Raw genomic sequence first — 27,885 nt, forward strand, 5'->3', positions numbered from 1 at the left:
AACAACAAGAAAAAACCACTTTTTTGTTATCTTCCCTACTTTCTGAAAAAATATATTTATAGTAATTTTTATTTTTCTCCTCATCCAAAAAGGGAATATTGTCTCCTTTACTAGAAGGCATCAATACAGCAATTTGTCTGGAGTTATAAGCTTTCCATTCAAAATTATCAAAACATACTCTTTCAGTTAACTATAAAGCAGACACAGGAGAGATTCATAAGTTAAATCGCCATAAATTTCATCTACATATACTGAGGAGCCCAATTCCTGGACAGTTTTGATAGCAAAATAATGTTTTATATTAATAACATTATTAAATAAATAAATAATGTAAACTTAATCAAGTTCTGGACAAACACACAGTAGTATGCTGAAAGCTTTCATTTCCTACAGGCAAATTCTTTGATTGTAATCATTACACAAGAAAAAGATCAGTTAGCTTTTTATGGTTTTAAAATGTAAACATTAGTGTTAGACTATACACATTTTTGATAAATATGCAGAGCTCTACAGTTGGCTACTAAAGACTAAGTTCTTTGAATTCAGCAGGGCTTACAGTGTGTATAAGACTGCGGCCTCCTTCTGAACTAATGGGAACAATACATTAAGCATGATTTTATTATACAAACCATTGAGCTATTTACAGACTCTCATATTCAACATGCAAGCTGAATAATATGCAAACACACAAGTAACTGAGTTCTCACAGACACATCTTTAAAGGCACTACTGTGGGCTACACATTCAAGCCACACTCAGCCATTGTGGTTAGGGGTAGAGATGAGCACAAATGGCAATACGGCCCAGTTTGGTTCCACACCTCCACAGGTGTCACCAGGTACGCCACACTCTCCCATTCAGATGAAAGGGGAAATAGAGATGCCTGCAGTATGGCCTTTGACCAGGCAGCTGTTGGAGGAGGGAAGTGCACACCCAGGCACGCTGGGGAGTGATCACAGAAGCAAGCATCCCCTGGGGAATGGGTGAGCGCACAGGGGAAGCAGGAGAGGCAGCACCGGCGTTGTGGATGCTCCTGGATCTCCTTCCACAGCGTCCCTTTTCATTCGATGGCGACGGATAGTGTGAGCTGACACTGTTGTAACCCGTGTCTGCAGATCAGCTTGAATTTGTTTGTAATTTAATCTGGGTTCTGTATCCACCATTCAAACAACCCTTTGTTGTAATTTTTCAGTAATTTTGCTCTTCTGTCCACTGTGCTCACGACCTGGGGTTCAAATCCCAGGTAGCCGGCTCAAGGTTGACTCAGCCTTCCATCCTTCCGAGGTCGGTAAAATGAGTACCCAGCTTGCTGGGGGGGCAATGTGTAGCCTGTATAATTAAAATTGTAAACCGCCCGGAGAGTGCTTGTAGCGCTATGGGGCGGTATACAAGTCCAATAAATAAATAATAAATAAATAAATCTAGGGAGGTTAGCTACAGTGCCATGGGCTATAAGCCTCTTGATAATATTGCGCACAGTGGACACAGGAACATTAAGATCTATGGAGATGGATGTGTAACCTTGAGATTGTCAGTGTTTTTCCACATTTTTTCCCTCAAATCCACAGGCAATTCCTTACACTTCATCCTTTTCTCCATGCTCAGTGTCACACACAACAAAAACGTGGAGTCAACTTTTCTCCATCTTAACTGATTGCAAGGGTGGTTACTATATTGCCCACACCTTTTACTTGTGACAGGTGTGTCTAAATACAAATGAAAGGAGCATCACATGCTTGAAAAGCAATGATTTCTTACAATTTAGACAGGGTGCCAATAATTTTGGCCAGTGCATTTTATTTATTTATTTTATAAAATTTATACCCTGCCCATCTAGACACATGACTACTCTGGGTGGCTAACAATAAACATGGAATAAAAACGGTATAATAAAATAAAAAACAATAGTAATATAGTTCAAGATGGGGAAAAAATAAAAATAATCAAATGATGATAGGAAAGAAAGCCTGCTTAAAGAGCTGGGTCTTAAGTTGGCTCTTAAAAACATCTAGCAAGGGAGCCAGATAGATCTCTGTGTGCAGACTGTTCCATAGGCAAGGGGCCACTGCCAAGAAGGACTGGTTTCTTGTTCTTTCTCTCCAGGCCTCCCTCGGCATTAGGTCCCTCACTCACCCGTCTTGGCTAGAATGAGTGATTCAGGTAGATCTAGGTGGGAGGAGGCATTCTGCCAGATATCAAGGTCCTAAACCAGGCTTGTCCAACCTGCAGCCTGAGGGCTGCATGCGGCCCAGGTCAGCTTGTAATGCGGCCAAGTGCAATTTTTTATTTTTAAAGAAATTCGAAAGTTTCAAGTTACACTGCCAGCACTTGTGGGGCATGTCACAATGGTGGGGGGGGGAGAGGGAAGGAAGGAAGGAGGGGGAGGGGAGGGGAGATGGGGGGCTGCATGACTGCATTGCGCCATCCCCGTCAATAGATAGATCTCCTCCCGTCCTCATAAAGCCGCCGGAGTCAAAGCTGGCAGCCTCTGTTGTCTTGAGGTCGCAGCTGTCGGTAAGCGCGCTTGGAGCGGGGCTGCGGAGGATGGCTAGGGCTGCCCCCCCATGTGGCCCAAACCAAATGTATGTGCGGCCCAAACCAAATTTTCATCTTCTAATGTGGCCCAGGGAAGGTGAAAGGTTGGACACCCCTGTCCTAAACGGTTTAGGGCTTTATATGTCATCATTAACACTATGAAATCAATGTGGAAACAAACAGGCACCCAATGCAGGGCAGCTAGAGTGGGAGAAATATGCTGATATTTTCTCACCCCAGTAAGAAGTCTGGCCATTGCATTCTGCACCCTTTGAAGCTTCCGCATCAATCTCAAAGGTAGCCCCACGTAGAGCGCATGACAGTAGTCTAATCTCGAGATTACAAGTGCATGGGCCAAAGTGGTGAGCGCCCCAACATCAAGGTAGGGACACAGGTGGGCAATCCACCACACATGGAAATAGGCAGAGCAGACCACTGATGCCACCTGGGTTTCCATGGTGAGCGCCGGATCCAGATGGACCCCCAAGCTGCGAACCTCACTCTTTGTGGTGAAAGTCACTCCCCCAAAAGAGAGGGAGTTTCCCAAACCACCAATGGAGGGGCCATCCACCCTCAGGACCTCCATCTTGTCTGGGTTCAGCCTCAGTCCATTCTCCTGCATCCATTGCTGTATAGCCTACAGGCAGTGCTGAAGAGACAGAATGGCATCCACTCTGGTTGGAGAAAAGGTGATGTAGAGCTGGGTGTCATCAGCGTACTGATGTCAAGAAGCTCCACAACCCCTGGGAGAACCTCCCCAGGAGGATACCGTGGTTGACGGTATCAAAGGTGGCTGAGATATCGAGGACCAACAAGGACATTTTGCCCCCATCAGCCTCCCTCAGCAGGTCATCAAACAGGGTGACCAATGCTGTTTCCGTTCCATGGCGCGGGGAACCTTGCCCTCCTGGAGAGGCCCACTAATTATTGCTGTGGCCCATTCAGTTGTTGTAGGCCTGGCTGCTTTGATTAGCCAGGCCGGGCATGGGTCAAGGGAGGTGGAGGAGGCACAACAGTGGTCAAGCGCTTTGTCTACCATATCTAGCACCACAGGCTGAAAGAGATCAAGTTTCACTGGGCAAGCTGGAGCGCTGGACATCTCTGCACAATCTATTGTATTCAAAAAAGAAGAGAGCTCCTGGCAGATGGCCTCCACTTTACATTTTAAAAATGGTCAGGTGAAATACTAGTAGGAGGCCAATCACTTAGACCAGTTCTGGAGAGATCATGAACTATATGCAAAAGTTCCGCCTGCTGATTTGAAGCTTTGCTTATCTGGACAGTGAAGTGAGCTTGACTGGCAGACCTCACCTTAGAAAGGTAGTGGTTAGTCGTGATCCTGACAGCTTTCCGTTTATAATCTGTCGGGTTCTGTCTCCAATTGCGCTCTAGCCTTGTTTTGCTTCATAGCTCGCAGCTCCTGGTTAAACCAGGGTGCTGGCTGAGCTCTGCAACAGAGAGGACATTTTTGGGTTTCTGTGTGGGATTGTATCAGATCTGACTTCTGTTTTTTTTGTGTGTGTTGTTCCAATGCAAATCCAAGAAATGAACATGTGAGGACCATAACATTTGCAACTTCAACCATTTTCTGAGAGAAGGGTTGCATTTTCTGACAGAATTGCAAGGGTGCCAATATTTTTGGTTATGACTGTATGTAACTGTAGATGACGATGTAGGGTATAGCTTCAATTAAGCAAATGCAGTCCTGGTCACCACTAAGACCTGGGCTTCCAGGCTCAGAGAGGAGTTAAGAAGTACTCCCAAACAGTGAACCTGGCTTTTCAAGGGGAGTGTAACCCCAACCAGTATAGGAATCCCTGTTCCCTGATCTTCTCTTGAGTGACCAGGAGCACCTGTTTTGTCTTGATTAAATTTCAGTTTGTTTGCCCTCATTCAGTCCATCACTGATCTGAGATACTAGTTGAGAATAGGAATAACAATAATTAAGATGCCATAAAGTCAGTTCTGACTTATGCTGGCCCAGTTAATGGGTATTAATTTTCCAGGTTTTTCTACGTAGAGTACACAGAACATATTTACCATCCTCTTCTTCTAGGGATGTTTTGAGACTATGCATCTTATCCAAGGCTATACAGGTTGGCTTTTCTTTCGAGAGGGAGTGGGGAATCAAACTCCCAATCAGATACTTTGCAGTCAGATATCTAATTCAATGAGCTATAAAGGTGTTACGCACCTAGAATGTTGTTTCTCCTTGTGGATCACACAGTGTTAATTTTTGTTTTTATTTTATTTTTTGTTTTTGTTTTTCTATGAAGTTTATTTAGTGATGTTTACAATATAATCCTGTAACTACTTTTCTAACTACTTTTCTCTACACCTCTGGCACCAAGACTTCTGGGCCTTTAAAAATAAAATAAATATATCTATGATAGAAAGAGGAGAATGTTTCTCACCAATATCAGTGATACTCATGTGATAAGAGCCTTGTCAAAAACAAAAGCAATTACATACCCAAACTTTCACTAATCACCTTGCTACATTAATGAGGGAGTTGAGAAAAGGATGGCTTTCTACCATCCTTCTTTTGTGTTGGGGTTGCAGTGCAATCCCCTGCCTCCTGTCTTGAACCACTGAAGGAAAAAGGAACGAAAGGTGAAGCACTTTAAAAAATATTAAAAACATGAGATTTCAAGTCCAGCAGGGGCCCCTCAGCATGCTGAAAACTACAGAGCTTGAGGGTGTGGGGAGAGAAAAATAAAAGTCCAAGTTACTTTTGCCTAAAAGCAATGTAATGAAGCAAAGGTGCACAGGGTCAAAGCCTTGGCATGTTCAGAACTGCAGCGGCCGCGACACATTAACCAATGGCTCCTGACAGACTTCCATGTTCGCAGCTTTGCTGTAATTCCCAGGAACAATATACAGGTTCAAACTATCCTGCTATAACGTACAGTACTTGAGTGTGGCTTATTTATTTATTTTTATCCCACCTCTCTCATTTAGTGGGGGAGAAAGGTGTACAATTTTTTTTAAATGAACACTTAATTAAAATAAGTTGATTAAGACTTAAACTATGCATTAAACTTATATAATGTATTAACTATGCACATTTAATACATTATTTAGAAAACTATTAACATGTTTAAAAGGTTAACATTTCTGTTTGGGTCCCGAATGTAAAATTAAGAGCCATTAACTTTAGAAAAGGACTACATCCAATTTATTGGTTATGGACCAACCCAGCAGCCAGTTATTTCTCGATTCCCCTTGCCGTGACAGCTATTCGTGACCGGCTCTCCCGCCTCCAGGTTTACCGCAAAGAAACGGAGAGTACCGTAGCGCCAATCAGCAGCGGGCACTGGCCGCGCGCCACTTCCAAAGAAGGCGTTGCTCTCTCGCTCTCTCTCTCTCTCTCTTCTGATCACGTGGGCCGATGCCGCGCCCTGCTGTTAAGGTCTCTCTCTCTCTCTCTCTCTCTCGCCACGCGCAGCCCCTCCTGCTCGCCGGACGGTAACGGCGAAAGGGCCCGTCTGGCAAGCGCCGCCAACGCCCGCGTCACGGGCGACCTCGACGTAGAGAAAGCGTCGCTCCCCCCCCGCCCACCGCTTCCGTCCACCCACCGCCCTTGGCTTCCCCTTCTCGCAAGCGGGAAAGGCGGCGGGCGTGGCTGCGAGGGCGGCCTCCGCCATGTGCTCGGTGTTGCCCGGCCCAGGCAGCTCGGTTACTCTGCGCGTCTCCTTCATAGAACTCCACCCGGAGGTGCCGCTGGTGAAGCTGTGGGGCTTCCCCGGGGAGCGGCGGGATGAATACCTGCGCTTGACGGAGGAGGTCCAGGCGCGGGCGGGGCCTCGGTTGTCGTCGAGCGGGCCGGGGGGCCACGCCGACAGCCTGGCCCTCAACGACCTGTGCCTGGTGGAGCTGGGCGGGCGGTGGCACCGCTGCCGGGTGGTGGGTCGCCCGGCGCCCCGAGACTACCGCGTCTTCCTCCTCGACGAGGGCCGCACGGCCAGCGCCGCCGTCTCCTCCCTGGCGCGGGGCAGCCGCGAGCTCTTCCAGCTGCCTTCCGAAGTGCTGGGCTGCGTCGTGGCCGACTTGGTCCCGTCCAGGAGTTTCGGGGCGGTCGCGGCTACGGCTGCTCCGCTCGGATCCCGGGTGCAGAGCTTCAGCTGGGGGCCTGGCGCCCTCGAGTTCCTGGGATGCCTGCAGGGCAAGGAGGTGACGGGTGTGGTGCGAGAGGTGCTGATTGCAGAGCACCTTATGGTTTTGGAGCTACCCTGGCTATTGGCACAGATGCAGCGGCTGGGGCTAGCGAGCTACATCTCCCCCCATGCATTCGGCACCCTCCTCAACACCTGCCTGGGAGGCTGTCCTGCTGCAGCTTTTCCATCAGAGCCGTCTTCCTCTCCAGCCAAGGCAACTGTCCACTCCTCTGTTGGTCAGTCACAGCGAGATCCCTTGAGTTATTTCTATCCCCAACTGGATTTGAATGTGACTGAGCCTGTGTCAGTGACTCATGTCTCAGGTCCCTACAGAGTGTATTGTCAGCTGCGCAGCTTTTCCAGAGAGATCCAGCTACTCTCAGATGTCATGTACCAAAGTTTTGAGGCAATCAGGGGAAGGGACTTACAAGAGTCCTTGCCTGCACCTGGTTCTCCCTGTGCAGCCCGTGGCATAGATGGATGCTGGTACCGTGCTCTCTTGCTAGAGGTGTACTCTAGAGGAGGTCCAGAGGAGCAGCCAGGTGCAGTGGCACAAGTAATTTGTGTTGATTATGGAAGGAAAGAATTTGTCACGAAGAAAAACTTGCGGCATTTACCAACTGAGTGTTTCCGCATGCCAGTAGTGACATACCCTTGCTCTTTGCAGGGTATTACAGATGGAGGCACTGGCTGGACTCATTCACAAATTAGTCAGCTTAAAGCACTGTTGCTGGGCAAAGAAGTACAGGCCCATATTGAAATTTACTGTCCTTTTGAGCATCTGTATTATGTGACCCTCTATGGGGAAAATGGCCTCAACCTTAACAGTCTTTATGGGGTGCAGTCACATTGCCTGGCCCAGAGTTTTCTGCACAGTGATCAAGGCTGCACTTCTGACCTGATGACTGAACTGGAGAGTGGAGATGCTCCAGACAAGGAAGAATCTGAATCTTTTCAGGGTGTGTTGTCTACACTTGCTCCTACCCTACTTCCTGTTGTGCGCCTGAAGGCAGGGGAGTGCCACAGGGCTCAAGTGAGTTTTTTCCAAAATCCCTCCAAATTCTGGATGTACCTCCACGAGCATTATCAGTCCCTCTGTCTCCTAAACAGGAACTTGCACAACTTCTACTCTCAAAGTAAGAAACTGGAGGGCATTCTGCTTCAACCCAAGCCTGGATCATTGTGCTGTGTGATGCTGAAAGAGAATACTTATCACCGCGCCCTAGTCATCAAAGTACAGGGGAAGGGCATTGAAGTTTACCTGGTGGACAGAGGAGACACCAAAATAGTTGATTTGCATAACGTGAAAGAACTGCTTCCTCAGTTCAGAGAACTGCCTGCTGTGGCACTTAGATGTGCGCTGGCTCATTCCTCTCCAAACCAGTTATGGAGCCCAGATGCTGCAGAGTATTTTAGGAAAGCCATGCTAGGTAAAGAGCTAGTGATCAAGGTCCTAGGCATGCAAGAAGATATTTACATAGTGGAGGTTTTTGATAATTCCTTGGCAGGAGAAAAAAATTTGGGAAAAATAATATCCCAAGGAAAGGACACTACCCATGAAATACAGATGCCCTTCCAGAAAATGATAAATGAGTCATTGAAGAGAGGACCATACAATGCAGTTGCAGACGTTTCTAGTATTACACCAAACTCTTTGTCTGCTGTTGTGCCAAACCATTCCTGGATAAAGCCAGAATTTTATTTTGACGAGCAGCTGGAGGTTGGAAGTACAGTAAATGTGGTGGTGTCCTGTACTGAAAATCCTAGCATCTTTTGGTGCCAATTAGCTAAACACTCTGGACACTTGAGGGCTCTTATGGCTAAAATTCAGGATTACTGTGCTCATTCGTTACAGCCCTATGACTGGTCCAGTCCTGTATGTTTGGCTAAGTATTCAGAGGATAATAAATGGTATAGAGGTCTTATCACTAGTACGGAGAGGTATACAGAAAAAGTGGAAGTTGCCTATGTTGATTATGGAAATAAAGAGTGTGTTTCACTAAAGGATATCTGTGCAACTAAGGCAGAGTTTCTTCATTTGAAAGCCCAGGCATTTAGATGTAGCCTTTACAATTTAATTCAGCCAAAAGGACAGGATCCTTTTGTTTGGGATGAAAAAGCCAGTGAAGCTTTTCAAGAATTTGTGGATTCAGCAAGCAGAATAGAACTAAAATGTACTATATTTGCTTCAGCAGCGTTAAACAATACAGAAGTCTTCAGGATTGTGGACTTAATTACACCTTTTGAAAGTGTTTGCCAGTTTTTAACAAGGAGGAATCTAGCCAGACCTGTGCAGCCAGAGAAATCCCTGATCCCATCTGTTCATCTTCTCTCGTACTATTATTCAACACACAACCTCAAAATAGGAAGTGAGGAGGTGATTTATGTTACACATGTTAATGATCCCTCTTTCTTTTACTGCCAGCTTGCAAGCAGTACAGCTGCTCTTAATCAGTTAAGTAGTAGCATTGGTAAGCTCAGCAAAATGTGGCACAACTTGCAGACATCACAGGCCCCTGGAAATGTGTATGTTGCTAAGTACAGTGATGGCAACTGGTATAGGGCAATAGTGACTTCAGCAAAATCTACTAAAAAAATTTTCTTTGTGGATTTTGGAAATACAGAGTTGCTAAAGGATGAAGACCTGATTGTAGTGCCAAATGATGCTTATGAGCTGCTTAGGTTGCCAAGGCTAGCCATAAAATGCAGTTTATCTGATGTTGCTGATCCACCAAAAGATGCCACAGTATGGTTTGAAAAAGCAGTTCTAGATAAGCCTTTAAAAGCTTTAATAGTAGCAAAGGAATCTGATGGAACACTGATCATAGAACTATATGACGGAAAAATGCAGATCAATGCAAAATTGAAACAGAACTTCAGTTTGGAGAGCAGCAGAATGTTATCAAAACATGTAGAACATGAAGTTTCACTGTCTAGATGCCCACTTGGGAGAGAAGCAAACACTGAAATAATACCATCTTTGACAGATACTGTGAAACTGTTTCATGATAGCAAGAAGTCATGCATTGAAAATCAGGAAACAATGCGCAGTAGTAAACCCAGTTTTTCATGGTGGAGAAGAAGAGTAGAGCAGCAAGAAACAAAAAGAGAAGTGGCAAGAAAATCTCCAGGGCTAATTGATAGGCGCGAATCTTTAGAAGATAAAAAAGGCAGAGACTTTCTAAAGGGACCTTTTCAAAAAAGAGAGGAAAAAACTCATGATGAAAACTGCAGCCAAAGTAGAATTAATACAAACTTTGTACCTAAAAATATTTGTGATCTGCCTCAAAAAATGATAAAACCTGGTCTTAAAACTTTGGTGTATATATCTCATATAAATGATCCTTCTGACTTTTACGTTCAGTTGGTAGAAGATCAACCTCTGCTTGATATCATTTCAGAGAAACTAAGCAGTTCTTCAACATTTGAGAGCCTAAAAGAGCAGAAGCTTCACATTGGAGACTTAATTTGTGCAGTTTTTGCAGATGATGGCTCATGGTATCGAGCTGTAGTCAGTGAAGAACCCTCTGATGAATTGGTGAGTGTGGTGTATATTGATTATGGCAATACTGCAGTAGTTGACATCTGTAAAACAGGCCAACTTCTTGAAGACTGTTCATCATTTCCAGTGATGAGCATTCACTGTGCACTGCATGGAGGTAAGACAGTAAGGCTTCCAGAATGGACAGAGGAAAAAATTCTGTATTTTTCCCAAAGGACAAATGAAGTTCAGCTGAATGGTGAATTTGTGGAAAAAATTGAAGGCAAATGGGAAATTCTTCTATGTGACAAGAAAGGTAATGTAACAATGGATTTGATTAATAGTTACCCTGAAGACCCAGAATCTCATGTTGTGGACACTAGGAGCAAAAAGGAGATAGAGACTGGTATGATAAACCTGTGTGAAGTTGCTCTGGGTAAGAATGAGAACTCTGCAAGCAACACAAATTCTATGTCTTTTCACTGGAAGACACCTAAAGTAGGTCAAACTGTGAAAATCTTTTCAGTAGCTGCAAAGAACCCAGGATATTTTTGGTGTCAGCTTATTGACATGGATAACCTTGATTCAATTGAAAGAAAGCTTCAGGAAGTTGAAGAACTTGAGGGAATCATTCTGGATGATATTGTAAGTGGTTGCCCTTGTCTGGCAAAGCAGAGTAAAGATGGTAGATTTTACCGAGCAGTTGTTAGCAACATAGAGCAAAACATTTTGACAGTCATTCATGTTGATTATGGAACTGAGGAATTAACTTGTATAGAAATGGTCAGGAAAATTCCCCATGAGCTTTTAGCAATACCACCTCAAGCATTTCTGTGTTGTCTGTTTGGTTTTAATGTTGAGGAAGGTTCTTGGACTGAAGGAGTAAATAAGGTATTCTGTGATATAGTAGCTGGTTGTCCAGTAGATGTTAAAATCATGGATAAAAAAGACCATGGTTCTTTTGCAATTCCCATATTTATTGTTGAATTGGCATATCAAAAAATAAACATCAAGGAGCAAATGAAATCCTTTTGGAAATGTAGCACTGAAAACAGTGGTTCAACTGTAGCAAGTATTTGCCGCCTTGAAGAGGAGAACAATAATGGACAGGGGAAATGCTCTGAGACTGTGGTATTTAAAACTGAAACATGTTTGCCTGTGTCTGCAGAATATACTGATATTTCAGATTCATTACCTTATTCAAAACCATTACATCCAATAGAGAGTTGTTCACTTGATGCAGGGAAAAGAACAAAGGAAGCATTGCCTCCAACATCACCTACTTACCAAACAAGACACCAAGCTACGGTTGAAGCTGTTGATACAGAGGACCAACATTCTGTATTTGAATCATTTGATGGTGAAATGGACCATTATATATCTGAAAAGAAATGCAATAGATCATGTTCAATTGATGGTGCTGAAATACAGCATCCTGCTAGTAGCAGAAAAGAGGTGTCAAAACAAGATCACTTTGAAATTCAGGTTAAACCTGAAAGCCAGGCAGAAATTTTAACACAGGATGTGTTTGAAGCACAGTTACTTTTGGATGACACAAAGAGTATGTCAGATCTGGGGCTTCCGCTGTCAGTTGATACCAAGCAGATTATGCAGGAAACAGAGATGTTAAGAGTGCACTCTTCTAAAGACACTTTGGAGTTGGAGACAACTGAAAAACCTTTTTTCTATGATGAAGTGCCAAAGAGATCAGAATTTATGTTGCTTGAAGGATTATATGCGCAGAAAGAGTTACAAGAGAGCCCTTCGGAGTTTGTGACACATGAAGTGCATCCATTGCAAGCTGATAAAAGTGAGGTGGACATGTTGGATCTGTCTGCTGCATTTCCTCTTGCAAACACTGAAGGTCAACCACCATTTTCAGAAACTGAATCACAAGACTTGTGCACTGACGGTCTTATAGAAGTACACAAAGCAGTACAAAATGTCTCAAAAACTGATTGTGTAGAATGGCAGAGTCTGTTGGAGAAGAGAAGCAGAGAAACGCAGATGAGCTGTGACATGTGTGAAACACATGAAGACATGAGTTTTCTTGGAGAAGATTATTCAAGTAATACTCAGCTGAATGAAGAACAAGAAATGTCAAGTCATGATACAGGTAAGGTGTAAGCACTGTTCAAGTGTTATGAATGAAACTCTACAGGACTGTAAAAGCAAAAAGCGTGCTGCTTATATACCGCCCCATACTGCTTCAAGCACTCTCTGGGTGGTTTACAAGTTAATTATGCAGGTTACACATTGCCCCCCCCCAGCAAGCTGGGTACTCATTTTATTGACCTCGGAAGGATAGAAGGCTGAGTCAACCTTGAGCCGGCTACCTGGGATTGAACCCCAGGTCGTGAGCACAGTTTTGGCTGCAGTACAGCGGTTTAACCACTGCGCCATGAGATGTGACAATGTATGTAATGCCCCACCTCTTGGTTCCTCTCTGCATGAAAATCACTGAGTCCTTTGTGTGATGAACACAAAGATTTGACTGAACATGCTTGCAGTGCTCAGATCATCAGGAGCCCAGATAAGGACAGAAACCGTCATCATTTGAACTTTGTAAGAGCATTTCCAATGTTTGCTTCACACATTCATCACTGACTTTCAGGTGTAGAGTGGCTGAAGGAGTGGGTCTTAACTGGGCTTCCCTGTTATTCTCACCTTTTGACCTTGCCATATTTTCAGTTGTAACACATGAAAAGAACCATTATCAGCTGAGGGAAGTAAAGGTATTGATTGATTGTATTTATATCTCGCCTATCTGGTCAGATGACCACTCTATTTTGGAAATCTTTTAAGTTTATCCTGTAAAATTAACTGTTACCTTAATTGTTGCAGGGGTTCAAGAAGTGTAATAGATAAGGTGGAGACTTTAGCTGAGATTAGTTAACTATGCTGGACAACTAGCTAACAACTACAGTGGTGCCCCGCTTAATGATTACCCTGTTTAACGAAGAATCTGCTTCACGACGTTTTTGCGATCGCAAAATGATGTTTGAATGGGTTTTTTTCGCTTAGCGACAATTGGTTCCCTGCTTCAGGAACCGATTTTTCGCTTTATGACGATTTTCCAACAGCTGATCAGCGGGTTTCAAAATGGCCGCCGCTGTGCAAAATGCCCCCCCGCTGTTTTTAGGACTGATTTTTCGCTCTACAGGCACCGGAAAATGGCCTATGGAGGATCTTTCGCCCATTGGAATGCATTAACCGGTTTTTAATGCATTTCAGTGGGTTGTTTTATTTCGTTTGATGACGATTTCGCTCTACAGCAATTTTGCTGGAATGAATTAACGTCGTCAAGCAAGGCACCACTGTATTCTGGAATGTACATAATGCACAACATACCCCTGTATCTTCCTGTTTTTCCCTCTCCCCATTAGTTTCTGTTGGGTTTGACCTGATTAGTCTGGTGGCAGCTATTAGAGATGGGGGTATACAAATACGAATATCCCTGCATAGCTCTTCTGTTTATGCATCCGGCGGCAGCCCCATTCATCTTTCCAGTCACTCCCAGAGTGCTGCTCTCCCCTCTCGTCTGCTTGGAGTGACTAGACAAGTGGGAAGAGAGCGGCATCTGGGAGCGATTGGAAGGATGAGCAAGACTGCTTCCAGACGCATGAGTGGATAGTCCGGCCCCAGGGGCCAGACACTCATTAAATCCAGCTGTGTGGGAATATGCGTATTCAAATACAAATGCCCCCATCTCTAGTAGCAATTTTTTTCTGGAAATAGGCTCCCAATGGGAGACTCCCTCCCCCAATAAATATGTACTTACAACTTGCCCTTAAGTAAAGTGAGTGCTTTGAGCCCTGCTAAATCCAGGGATACAGAATAAAATTTTATCTAAACAATATGTTATCCTCCCTATCCAGCCCCCAGCTTTTCCCACCCCATCTAAATGACAGGAATACATTAGTAGTTTTGTATGCAGATGATGCTATTTTCCTGTCCTATGCCTAGGTGGGGATGCAAAGACTATTAAGGGCCTTAGATGCTTATTGTGTCAAGGAACATCTCCAAATAAATGATCAAAATTTTGGTTTTTGGAAAAAGGGGAAAGAATTACAGATGGCAGCTGTATAGGAAACTCCTCAAACAGACCAACTCATAAATACCTTGGAGTAACATTCAAAAATTCAGGAACATGGTCAGGTCACTTAGAATCTGTAGCTCTGTGAGCAGGGACATCCAGCAATGCTATTTATTGTTTCTCTTCTGGACCAGGTGGAAAAGTGGTGGCACTGGTAATTCAACTGTATAAAAACAATAAAAATTCCCCATTTACCTAAGGGAAAATAGGCTTTTAGATTGTCAAGTTTTGACCAAAGAGTATGTTTTGGTATAGCAAACACGCTGTAGCAAACATGGATCATAGGAGACATGTACTTGCATGTTTAAAGAATTGCAAATTACTATTTTCAAAAAATCTGAAATTTAGCAGGTGCCAAATTCTGACAGCTACAATTTATGACTAATTTCTGGCTCATAAAGTGTCCAGGTATTATGGTAGGACAGAGTAATCTTGTGACTATGATACACAAGAGAAAGCATGGGAAGTGACTTGCCTGTGTATATATTTACACACTAATAAGTTTAATAATTATAACAGACCATCAAGTCTATTCTTTGCCAGGTTTTTCTAAGTATAGGGTACTCAGAAATAGTTCACTTTTGGGGATTGCCCAAGGTTACATAGGCTGCCTGTCCTCCCAGGAAGCACAGTAGGAAATCAAACTCCCAACTCTGACTTGTAGCCAGGCACCCAGCTTAGTGAGCTATTCAGTCAACCAGTGTAAGGGATGCAGGATTGGGGAGCGGAGAGGAAATTGGGCATAGCTCTTTGTGGATGGCCACTTTGAAGTCAGTTTGCCAATTATTTCTGTTAAATAGCTTGCACCTTGCAGTATGACAAGCACTGAAAAATAATGTTTTGTTTGTTTTTGCAGACAAAAAAAGAATGACTTTCAATTTAAGGGGGTTTAATATTGGTTCCAAATGCATGGTATCGTCAGGCGGTCAGTGGCATAAGGCTCAGATATCAGGCACATCTGCTGAAGGCACAAAGGTAAGGAAGTTTTAATCTGTTAGGTGAGTCCATCACGTATGATTTGATTATGACATGTTACATTGTTGCAACATGTTGAATCTGTGACAGCCTAATGGGTATAATTAATACATTGTTAAACATGATTTTACCTGAAGGTTTTGAACTTTACAAGTGGAAGTGAAGAGTTGTTCAATCCTACAGATGTCTGGAATGGGATTCCTGAACTAGAGTCAACTTTAACTGAGATACAGTTCTGTCTAAAGCAATAAAACACAAAGTTGTATTAAGCAGGCATTCCTTCTGTAATGGTTTCATTCTGCTCTATTGTGTGCCTCTCTTTTGTAATCAAGTGAATCAAAGAATGGCTCTCAAAATCTTTAAACCTAGCACTTAACATAACACATTTTAAAAAAATTGAAGCCAGAAATTGTTAGTCTCTACATCTGTTCCTATTGAAGTACAGTGGTGCCTCGCTTAACGAGCGCACCGTATAACGACGAAATCGCATAGCGATGCGGTTTCCGCGATCGCTAATGCGATCGCTTACCAATGCCCCCAATGGGCGAAACTTACCGACCTTCACTTTGCGACCCGCGGATCAGCTGTTCAGCGGGTCCAAAATGGCCGCGGGAACAGCCAAAATGGCCGCGCGCAGCGTTTTCGCGCCCTCGGTAAGTGAGGGGAGGGCGCGAAAATGGCTGCCAGCTATGGGAAGACTTCGCTAAACGGTGAGTTTTCAGCCGATTTGGAATGGCTTTTTATTTTCAGTTTAACGAAGTTTTCACATGCGAGGCACCACTGTAGACTAATATGTTTTATTTGGTATAAAGCCCACTTCTTCAAACGTCTCTTAGAAAGTAGTTGTAGTCCACAAAATGAAACTTGTTAGTCCTTAAAGCACAAGACTAGTTCATTTCTGCTGCTGTAAAGTAATGCAACTAACTTACTAGAATGTATTAAACTCAGGGAAGGCATGGCTTAAACTGTTGTGGCACTTTAAAGATTTTTTTTACAATATAAGCCATGAATATGCCGGAAAGTATAGTTATTTTTAGAATATAAATAAAAGTTGCAATTCTAAAATATGGCATTAAGACTAGACATGTTCAGCACTCAGAAGAATAAACCTTTGTTATGTCTTTCACAAAATAGTAGAAGTCTGCTGCACTACTTTGTAATTGTTTCTCAGCAAACATGCCTAGATTTGGGAATTGCATTAGTCTTCATTTGAAATTGGGCAGGAATATTTTTATTTTTGGGTGCAATCATCTTCTGATGTGGTAGTTGCTACCTGTCTTTTATTCTTGGCAGGAAGAAGTAAGATGATAAGCATTCTGTATATACTAAATGATCAACAAACAGTGTGTTTTGATATATACTCAGCAATGAATCTTGTTTCAATACTTAACGTATTATTAAGCAACCAACATTGTTCTCGACTGCTTCTGTTGAGAACATTTTTCTCCCTTTAGACATTAAACAATGAAACAAGTACCTTGGATTCATTGCTGGAATGCGGCTTGGAAGCTGAAGGTAAGATGTCAAGAGACAATTGGTATTTATGGCATGTTCCAAGTATTATCTACAACATCTCTAAGTTCAACAGGACATGTTAAATTTTAGCTGAAGATCAAACTATATGCTTAGCTCATTTAACCGTCCTTACATGGTGAAAGAAATCTGTTTTTTTCCTAGCACATTTCTTTCCTCACTTCTGTATCATGCTTTGCTTTGTGATTGGTCGTTGGAATGAAAATGCATGCTTAATTTTCAAGTTTGATTGCTGAAGCACATGTTCTTCGTGGTCTCTGAATGCACACTAATGGGTTAAATCTGCACCTGCACAGAGCTCTCCGGAATATTTTAGAGCTTTAAGCTCCTTTCATCAAGGACGTCCCCCCAGCCCACGAGGTCCGCCCGCCCTCCACATCACCTCAGTTCTATTTTGCCGCCACTGAGGTTTCCATTGTCGAACTGCCATTAGTCCATAGTGTTTCCTAGAAAATAAAATACCGCTGTTCGAATTTATCAATCGTTTTATCTAATTTACACAAGAATCAAATCCTTTATCCTAAGAATCGTGAGAGACTTTTTTTGTTGTTGTTGACACCCCCCAATTTTTTTCCTTTTTTGCTTCCGTTCCCCTTCCCGCCATTTATGGCATCCCTTCCCCCCTTCAAAAAGTGCTAGAATAAGATCCTGCTAACAGACGGCCACAATATCTGCTTGTTCTGCTTAGGGGAATTGCATCAAACTTCTTCCTGCCAAATTTGTAAAAAAATTACTAAGCAGGCACTCAAATTAAGACAACAATGCCTGAGGTCCTTTCTCTGGCAAAATCACTTCAGCCATCCCAAACCATGGATACACCTATTAAAACACAGCCTCTGAATCAATCTCCAGCATCATTTATTGCTTCTCCAACTGCTACTTCCAAGAGCTCACAAAAATCTAAGTCCAAATCCAGACCATCAAGCTCTACTAAATCTACTTCAGTACAGAGTCCCTTTGATTTCAGACCACTCAAAATCAAAGAAAAAAAAGTCATCTACCAAAACCTGTTCCTCCAAACTGGTACCAGACCAGCCGCTACAAGATCAACCCATGATACGAGTTGACTCTTTGGAAGACCCTCTGATGCTTTCTTCCGCCCGACCTTAGTCTCTGCTTTTAGCTCAGTCCCTGGCTTCACCGGTTGATATGGATGTAACCATGATACCAACGAACCTCCACTTGAGTCCTTTTTCTACTGGCCACTCCATCTCATCGAGTGACTCGGACTCAGTGTGTCCGGCACCTGAAGTTTCTCCTCCACATAAGAGGTCAAGAAAAGAGCACCACACGACTCAGGCAACTCATCATGGTGCTGATGCCGAGAGACCCACTACTCTGACTGGGTCCTTTATGTCTTGAGAGCCGTCCAGAAGGTATAGGCACTCCAAGAGGGTCACTCTATGAACCACCAGAGTACTATGACCCTGCCTATAGATGCTCTTGATATTGAGCACATCGGTATCATCCATCCAAGCTCGATTATTACAGTGGAGTCTCGACTTAACGTTCGGCTCCACTTACGAACTTTTCAACCTACGGACTTCTCCTGCCGCAAAGTTTCACTTCGACTTGCGGCCGGAGAATTGACCTACAGACCAGAAGAGGGAGGCGGGAAAAGCACCCAGTTCAAATTGGGCGCTTTCCCCGCCTCCCCCTTCCAGTCCGTAGACCATAGGTCGTGCCTCCGGATGCCTTCCAGGGCTTCTCCACTGCCATGGGAGGCATCTTGGAGGTCCCCCCGCCCACCGGGATAGTGCTTCGGAGCCACTATCAGCGGTGGGGGGGACCTCCGAGATGCCTCCCATGGCGGCGGAGAAGCCCTGCAAGGCATTCGGAGGTCTCCTGTCCAGGAGTCCGAGCATGGCTGGGATCGCATGGCTCGGCTCCCAGCAGCAGCACCAGCAGGGGAGGGGACCTCCGGATGCCTTCCAGAGAAGCCTTGGAAGGCATCCGGACGTCCACTGCCACTGCTGGGGACGTCTGGAGGCCTTCCCCGCCGCCATTGGAGGCCTCCTGGAGGTCCCTGCCGCCGCCGATAGTGCCTTCGAAGCACTATCGGCGGTGGCGGGGGACCTACAAGAGGACTCCCATGGCGGCAGGGAAGGCCTCCAGAGGTTCCCCACCACCACCGACGAAGGCTTTCCCAGGGTAGACGGGCCTCCCGGGGGAGGGCTTCCCCTGGGAGGCCCAGTCTGTGACGAACACGGGTTCGAAAACACACGTGTACGCTTGGACAGAGAGCAATCAGGAGTTTGCACATGCTAATATGGGCTGAAGAGTCCAAATTCAGCCAGCCATGCTACAACACTCCTTCTCACAAGTCTGCCCACATAAGAACACCCTGGTACTCTCAGATATTATTGTTAAAAGGTCAAGTGGGCTTTGTAGTCCTTAGACTTAACTTGCACCACTGACAGGACTCTAAGTAAGCTAGGCCGAGGCAGCACTCTCAGATGACCCTATGGCAAGTGTACTGTTCAGGAAACCAAATGAGTTTTATAATCTTTATTTTATTAAAGAAAAAGCATGTTAATAAGCCAAATTAAACCAAAACAAATAATCTAGCATTGTGCTGTTTAGTTACACAGATGTAGTGAGGCAAAGAAAACATGAAAAATATAAAAGTATTCAAAAACCTAAAAAACCATTAAGAAGAATAAAAACAATTCCAGTCCAGGAAATCATTAGTAAACAAAATAATCCAAGTTGGTTATAACAAGGCTATAGTCCTCAGTGATCCTATAGAATAAAAATCCCTAAACAAAAGTAAAAATCCATTATATGTCCCATAGTCCTTAGAAAAGAAAAATCCAGTAAATATACCATAGTCCTTACAAAATTACAAGAGCATAGTCCACATGGAGTATTCCAAGAAAAGAAGTCCATAAGGAATATTCCATAGAACAGTCCATAGAAAATAGTCCATGCATAGTTCTTAAGAAAATCCCATAAATCCAAAAGTAATCCAGCAAAGCATAGAAACCAGTCCATGTAGGTAGGCCACCAAACTCTCTCTCAAGACATCAGGGTAAGTCCCATATGGCTGAAATGTAGGTCACGAATCACTGAAAGGTCGGTCTTGGAAAGACAATGTCCATAGGTAAAAAGTTCCTTTTTCAAGAGTAACTGGCAAGGGCCTAATGCACCTTCCCACGATGTCATCCAATCAGAGTTCGTTACTAGGCAAACAGTCCTGTTGTACCACCTGACTTCTTTCTCATACACAGCAGATGTTATTTGGGTTTCGGTGGTTTATCAAAGAGTCACAACATTTCCCATCTATCTAATCACACAGAGTCCTTCTCAGGCCTTCAGAATAACATTCTCTCTGCTCGCCTAGAAAACAACTTGTCAGCATAGCACAGATACTATATACAAAGAAACAAAATGGAACCTCTCTGGCTTACTTCATAATTACAAAACCCATATGCCTTAAAAGATTTTAACTCAAAAACCCATCTCATCACACAGTCTACCAAGCTTTCCTGGGCAGTAGACCGGGCCTCCTGCGGGAAGCCCTCCCCTAGGCCTGTCCACCCTGGGAAAACCTGCATCGGGGGGGGGGAGCCCTTTTAGAGCTCTGAAGGCTTCCACGCCACCATGGGACCCCCTGCAGAAGATGACCCACAGGAGGGGACCTCCAGAAGACAACGAAAGATAAGCCACCTCTCTTTTGTTTTAAAAGGTGTGGGTAGGTGGGTGGGTGAGTGGATTGGTTGGTTGGTTGGTTTAAAAGTTGCTTTGTTCCTTTTAAAATGTGTTTTGTTTAAAAGTTGCTGTTTATAAAAATGTTGTTAAAATGTGTTTTGTTTGAAATATGTGTTTTAGCCTCCAAAAACTCTCCCCCGTCTTCTCTCTCTCTCTCTCTCTCTCTCTCTCTCTCTTTGTGCTTCAAAGCACAAACCTTTGTCTGAGGGGTCTGTGTGTCCCAGTGATGACCTTTTTCTTTCTTTCTTTCTTTCTTTCTTTCTTTCTTTCTTTCTTTCTTTCTTTCTTTCTTTCTTTCTTTCTTTCTTTCTTTCTTTCTTTCTTTCTTTCTTTCTTTCTTTCTTTCTTTCTTTCTTTCTTTCTTTCTTTCTTTCTTTCTTTCTTTCTTTCTTTCTTTCTTTCTTTCTTTCTTTCTCCATTTCTCTCTCCCTCCCTCCTTTCCTGCCTTTGGCTTGGCTTGGCTTGGCTTGATTTGGTATGGTTGAAAAAGTGAATTCCAGAGTCCTGCCTGTCTTTTTGCTAAAAAATTCTGTGGGTCAAAGAATGCTGGCTTGCAAAGACTGGGCTAAGGTGAATTCCAGACTCCTGTCTCTGTGTTAAACATGCTTTAAAATTGGCTTCATTGAAAAAATGATTTCAAAAGTGCTTTTAAAACTGTTCCCTGCCTCCCCCCTCCTTTCCTGAACTTTTCTTGACCTAAGAAAAAAAAGAAAAAAATCCCCCCTCTAGTGGTAGAATGCGGAATAGCAGCTTCCCAATAGTTTCTATGGACAGAAAACAGCAGATACGGATTAAATGGTTTCCAATGCATTCCTATGGGAAATGCAGATTTGACCTGCGGACTTTTCTACTTACGGACCGCCTTCCAATACGGATTAATTCTGTAAGTTGAGACCCCACTGTACTGGGATCACTGACGTTGACGCAGTTATTGTTACGAGTCTGACACCTCTGACTCACCCTTTTCTCCTCGGTATTGACACCAGTATTGTGACACCTACCAGTCCCGATCTTCATTGGAGGTGGAATCAGTACCACCCTCGCCAGTACCGAAACATAAATCACATGAGAGACAACATGCTGACCCCCCCTTGATCTCAACCTACGGTATCAAAAAGGTCCCGCACATCCGTATCATCCCAACGTCTCATCAGCAATCGATACAATCAACCACTACATACATCAGTCCTCAGCCCTTACCTCCTGGTACCAAGCAATCAAACAACAGATCACTTTGGTACTCTCTCAACATATTTCATCAAAACGTCACCATACCATTTCAGAATCAACTCCTTCACAATACTGCCCAGCTTCTCCCACCCCTTCTTCACATTCTTCCTCTTCACATTGTTCTCATTCTGTTCTGGATCAAGACTCTCTGCCCAATTTACCAACACCTGAATCTGATATTAATGTTAACAATCCACCATCAACATCCGATGATTTTTCTTCATATTCGCAATTAGTTTTGCGTATTGCCAAAGCAATGGAGCTGGATGTGCAACAGCCTTCCCAAATCCAGTCGGATAAAGTCTATGAGGATATTAACGACCAACAATCTCTTCCTCTGAGTATGAGTTTCATCCCTTCTTTGCTTGAACTTGCCAAACAAACCTGGACAAAGCCTTCTTCTATACCTCAAATGTCTCGTAAAGTGGAAAACCTTTACAAAACCCATGGAGACAGTACTGCCTTCCTTTTTAAGCATCTGCCACCCAACTCACTCATTGTTGATGCTACTCAAAACAGAACACCTAACCACTCTTCTACGACACGTAACAACAAAGAAGGCCGGAAACTCAATATTGTAAGACACAGGATCTACTCCCTTGCATCATTTAATCTCTGAGCTGCCAACTACATTGCAGCAATGGGAGCATACCACCATTATTTGTGGAATAAGGTTCTCCCATCTCTCCAATCTGCCACATGTGAATATAAGGCCCGTGGATTTGCCTTTCATCAGGAGGCTCTGGCTCTGGCATGCCAAGAGAGAATAACAGCTAGGCACATCATTGATGCCTCTTCTTGGCAGATGGTCACTGCAGTAGCCCTCCACAGGTATGCATGGTTGAGGTCTGCACATATCCCAGATGATGTCAGAAAGAATTGAAGACTTACCCTTCAGTGGTTCCAGTCTTTTCGACGACTAATGATATCCTTGAGAATCTGCAAAAGTTAAAGAAAACAGCACAGTCATACAACACCCAACAATATTACAAACCACAACGTCCTCAGTGGCGTTGTCCTTATCAGTATCAGCAATCAAAATTATTGTGGCGCTCATCCTTGTTGCCCCTGTTTATTTGGCTCTCAAAAAGGCTCAGGCCCTTTTCTCTTCTACCTGCCACCAGGTATTACCCTCCTAATACCGATTATGTATGTTATACATGTGTGCTGCCAAAGCTAAGGTTTATTGAACTTAGGAATCAGAGGTTTAATTAACAAATATTATTTTATTGTCAAGCAAATCACAAAGGTAAATCACATATGAACTGTATCAGGTATTAACAAGGATTTAATTATGTATTGGGTTGCAAGTACTTTTATTCCGAACTACTATATACTTTTAATCAATATCTTATAGTACTTATAATTGCATTCCTGCTTGCTCAATATATATTAACCTTCCCAATTCACTCTCCTAACTCAGTTCAATCCCCAAACTCTCTTCTTCTCCTAAACCCTAACTGCCATTCCACATCCCCAACTGTCTCTCTAACTGTCTGTCTTCCATTGTCCTTTTGGTTCCGCCCCTCCTGTCTTCTCATTGGCTCCTCCTCTTGAGCTTCCAATGATGGACAGGCCTGACGGGGTTCCGTTGCAATCATACAATGACGGGAATAAATATTCATCTCAATCAGCCATTTCTTACCAGCCTAGACATGCAGTTCAGTGCCGACAGCCAAAACAATCTTTCCGCCATCCCGAGGAGAAAAAGAAGCAGGGGCTTTGACTTTCCTATTTCTCAGATCCGCGAAACTTACCTCCTTTCCACAGCCACCACTTGTCTTTCAGTCCATCTTCCATCCTGGACTTCTATTACAACAGACACTTGGGTACTTACCATAATCGCTACGGGCTACGCAATCAAATTTGCTTACCTGCCACCTCCAAGATTCGTTCTAATATCACCATCTGCTATCCACCAACAAGTTCAATCTCTCCTCTCAAAAGACTCAAAATCTCCCATCACTCTTGCAGAACACCATTCAGGTTTTTTCTCCCGTTACTACACCGTCCCAAAACAAGATGGAGGACTAAGGTTTACCCTCAACCTTCGAGAACTCAGTTATGACATAATTCCAAGACGATTCTGCATGGTAAAACTAGAATTAATTCTACCAATCCTTCAACACGGTAATTGGTTTGCAGTAATAGATAAGTGATGCATACTTCCATATCACAATCCGTCAAGATCATTGCAAGTTTCTCAGGTTCGCTGTAGGAGAACATGCCTACAAATTCAAGGCCCTCCCCTTTGGCCCCTCTACAGCACCAAGGGTATTTACAAAATGAATGGCACCCGTAGCAGCCCATCTACGTACCCTGGGAATTTCGATCTTCCCATACATAGACAAATGGCTTGTAGTTTCTCCTTCTCACCTGTAGGCTCTGAAGGATGTTCAGACAACTCTCTTCTTGTGGATCTGGGTCTAAAAGTCAAACAAAAATCAATCCTCACTCCTACTCAACATATCACATATATAGGCGCTCTTCTAGACTCCACCAAAGCAAGATTTTTTCTTCCTCGGGAAAAATCCATCAAACTTCATTCTCTCATCAATCAGTTCTGCCCACATTCCTGCATCACCACACATTCCATTCAACACCTATTAGGTCTCATGGCTTCTATAACCTCAACTATTCTCGATGCCAGGCTGAAAATATGCTCACTTCAGTCTTGGTATCTCACCCTTTACGACCCAATGATAGATTCTCCATCAAAACTCCTCAGAGTAACTCCCGAACTTTCCTCCCAACTTCTTTGGTGGGACAAACCATCCAACCTATTCATGGGTCGACCTTTCTCTCCCCTTCAACTAACAATACAAATTACGACAGACACAAGCAACACTGGATGGGGTGCGCACTGCAACAATCTCCATATTCATGACATCTTGTCCCGCAAGGAAAGTGCTCTCCACATAAACAACCTAGAACTTTTGGCCATCTTCAAGGCATTCAGAGCATTCAAGCCACTGATACGTGGCAACATCGACCAAGTTACGACAGACAGCACAACTTTGTGGTTTTACATAAACAGGCAAGGGGGCACACATTCCCTTCCATTTTTTAATCTCACAGTACAGTTTTGGGAATGGTGTCTAGAACGCCACACTTTCCCCATGGCAGTACACATCACCACACAAGAAAATCTAGTGGCAGACAGACTCAGTCGACTACAGACTCAAATGCATGAATGGTCTCTGGACTAATCAGTGTTTCTTCATCTATGCAAACTATGGGGTCACCCACAGATTGACATGTTCGCAGCACCTCAGAATGCCACGTGCAACCTATTCTGTTCCAGAGCGGGCATAGGATGCAGATCCCAAGGGATTGGACTACACACCTCATATATCTCTTTCCTCCCATTCTGTTGCTCCTTCAGACAATATCCAAAATCAGACAAGACCATGCCAATGCAATTCTTATCGCTCCATGGTGGCCAAGACAATCATGGTTCACCATGCTATACTCCATCAGCAGCAATTATCTTCACCTCCCTTTAATTCCATACTTACTCTTGCAGCATCAGGGTTGAAACCAACACCCAGATCTACATACTCTTCATCTTACAGCATTAAGAATCCTCCCTCAGTGAATGCGCTCCTCGCACATGCACGTAAACCCTCCACAACCAAGTTATATTTCTACAAATGGTCTGCCTTCACTAAATTTGCTCTCCAACATAATCTACCTACTAATCCAACTAATAAACAGTTATCTCTTTCAATTCTCAAGGTTTATTTGTCAGCAATTATAGCCTATCAGCCACAGGATTCGGAAGCTGCAATGATTTTTTGCCATCCCATGTCGAAACAATTTCTAAGAGGTGTTTCCAATATGCAACCTTCGGCTCCACCACCGCCTCCACAGTGGTCTCTATCTCTTGTTCTGCACTGGCTTTCCCGCCCTCCCTTCAAACTACTTGCCACCACTTCAGAATACCTTCTCTCTCTTAAAATGCTCTTCCTGGTTGCCATTACCTCGGCCCGCAGAGCTTCTGAACTTGCAGCCTTGAAAATCGATCCCCCATTTCTTCAATTTCATCCTGATAAAGTCACCCTGTTTCTGCATGTTTCTTTTTTACCTAAGGTTGTATCACATTTCCACCTCTCCCAACCTATTATCTTACCCATGTTCTTTCCATCACTGACTACTAATGTAGAGCGATCACTACACATGCTGGATGTTAGAAGGGCCTTAGACTTTTGCATATCAAGGACTTCCTCCTTCCGCAAATTGAAAAGACTATTTGTGTCACCACATCCCCCTGATAGGGGCTGTCATGTTTCTTCACAAACAATTTCTCAATGGATTGTCTCAACCATAAAACAGGCATATCAACTTGCCAAGCATCCTCTACCTGTGGGTGTTAGGGCTCATTCTGCCAGAGCAACAGCTACTTCTGCAGCATTCCTTCATGGAGTTTCTCTCCCAGACATTTGTAAAGCTACCACATGGTCCACAACTTTTACATTTGCTGTTCACTACAGACTGGACCTGAGAGCCAAAACTGATGCATCCTTTGGGAGAGCTGCGCTTTCTTTGATCCTTTCGTGAGGTCCCTCCACCTTTAAGGTGCTGTAAGCTGGTTAGTTAACCACCCATTAGTATGCATTCACAGAGACCACAAAGAAGAAAGAGAGATTACTTACCTGTAACTCTGATTCTTTGAGTGGTCATCTGTGAATTCACACTTCCCGCCCGTCCTCCCCTCTGTCCGTCACTCCTGCATCTATTGATGCAGCTGCGGGCTGTTCTTAGGAACTGAGGTGATTTGGAGGGCGGCCGGACCTCGTGGGTTTAGGGGGGCAGTCCTTGACAAACAGAGCTTAAAGCTCTAGAATATTCCGGAGATCTCTGTGCATGCGCAGATTTAACCCATTGGTGTGAATTCACAGATGACCACTCGAAGAACCAGAGTTACAGGTAAGTAACCTCTTTTTTAAAGGAAATAACCAGCATTTTAAGGAGTCAAGGATGGGGCTATGGGGTAGAAATTGAGGGCTAGATGGGAGCCTTTCATTGGCTGTTGTTCTCCATGTCTCATATAAATAGAAAAGTCTTCTGGACTCTTTTATACCTCCACCTTCTGGCTCCTTGAAACTTATTGGCAATAGTAGGATAGTGCCGTTACGAGAAATAACAGATTATCACTTATTTTCCTCTTGTAATCTTTAGCAACAGAGGCGAGTTCAGTGTGTTCTTTTCAACACTCTGGATTTCTCACTAGACTCTACATCTACTATGTGTCCTCATGCACTGTGCGCCTTTTCAACCTTTTTTTAAAAGAGTCTGTTTTATAATCTGAGAGAGTGGAGAAAGATTATCAGCAAGACTTTATATTACAGTCCTCACCAGTGGCACAGATTCCATTCATAAGTTCAGAAATGTATGTTTAATTGGTTCTAATGCACACAGATATTTGGTTTTTCATATAATTGCTTAAATATAATTATTAATTGCCTTGTTTCTTTGACAGAGCAAGAAATTGCTACTGGTTCAGATTCTCCTCCTTGTGGCAACTTCACTGAAAATACACCTGAGTGAAGGAATCATTTTACTGACATGACAGGCTTTATGCAATTTTGGAATCAATGGCAAGAGTTTAATGAACATGTTTGTACCCTGACCAGGGACAGTTGTCCAGTTAATTAGTCCTTTTAACCGTGTTCTGTGATGTTCACTTCTGTCAGTGTACTCCTTGGTAAAGCTCTGCGAAGCTGAAGACGTGCAGGAGTGTTCATTGTGTTGAGGGCCTGTGATTGCTTCAGGCTCAGAGGTTGTGCAAAAGAAATATGTCTTTTTCTGTATTTTCATGTAGTTTATTAAAATATAACCTTTAGAGAGAATACTGTGACAACATGGAAAGTTTATTACCTTTTTGTTTAATGAAACTAAAATAAAGCTTGTATTGCAGATGACATTCGTTCTTGCTGTTTTTATTTCACCATTCAACTGAAAGTTTGTGATCTCAGTATTGATAAATAGGTTGTATATGTTGTGATCATACATACGAAGGAGCTGTACTAAATCTCTTAATACTGTTTTATAGCACTGCTGTAAATGTTTTCTTAATTCAGAAGCAGTTGTTTTGTAATTTTCTGTGGTATTTCATACCTGAATGTGGTTAGTCATATCTTTGCCTTTTGCCTGTATAGAAGTAG

General features: G+C 43.4%; 1 protein-coding gene across 1 annotated transcript; it reads left to right on the top strand.

The window, feature by feature from the left end:
• Positions 1-6,069: 6,069 nt before the first annotated feature.
• Positions 6,070-27,642, top strand: TDRD6 (tudor domain containing 6). The gene is made up of 4 exons (XM_020801499.3): positions 6,070-12,289; positions 15,126-15,244; positions 16,699-16,759; positions 27,201-27,642. Exons 1-4 carry the CDS (start codon positions 6,181-6,183, stop codon positions 27,266-27,268), a joined length of 6,357 nt encoding a protein of 2,118 aa, XP_020657158.3. The 5' UTR covers positions 6,070-6,180; the 3' UTR covers positions 27,269-27,642.
• Positions 27,643-27,885: the final 243 nt, after the last annotated feature.

This window comes from Pogona vitticeps, chromosome 1 (assembly GCF_051106095.1).
Source record: "Pogona vitticeps strain Pit_001003342236 chromosome 1, PviZW2.1, whole genome shotgun sequence".
Lineage (NCBI taxonomy): Eukaryota > Metazoa > Chordata > Lepidosauria > Squamata > Agamidae > Pogona > Pogona vitticeps.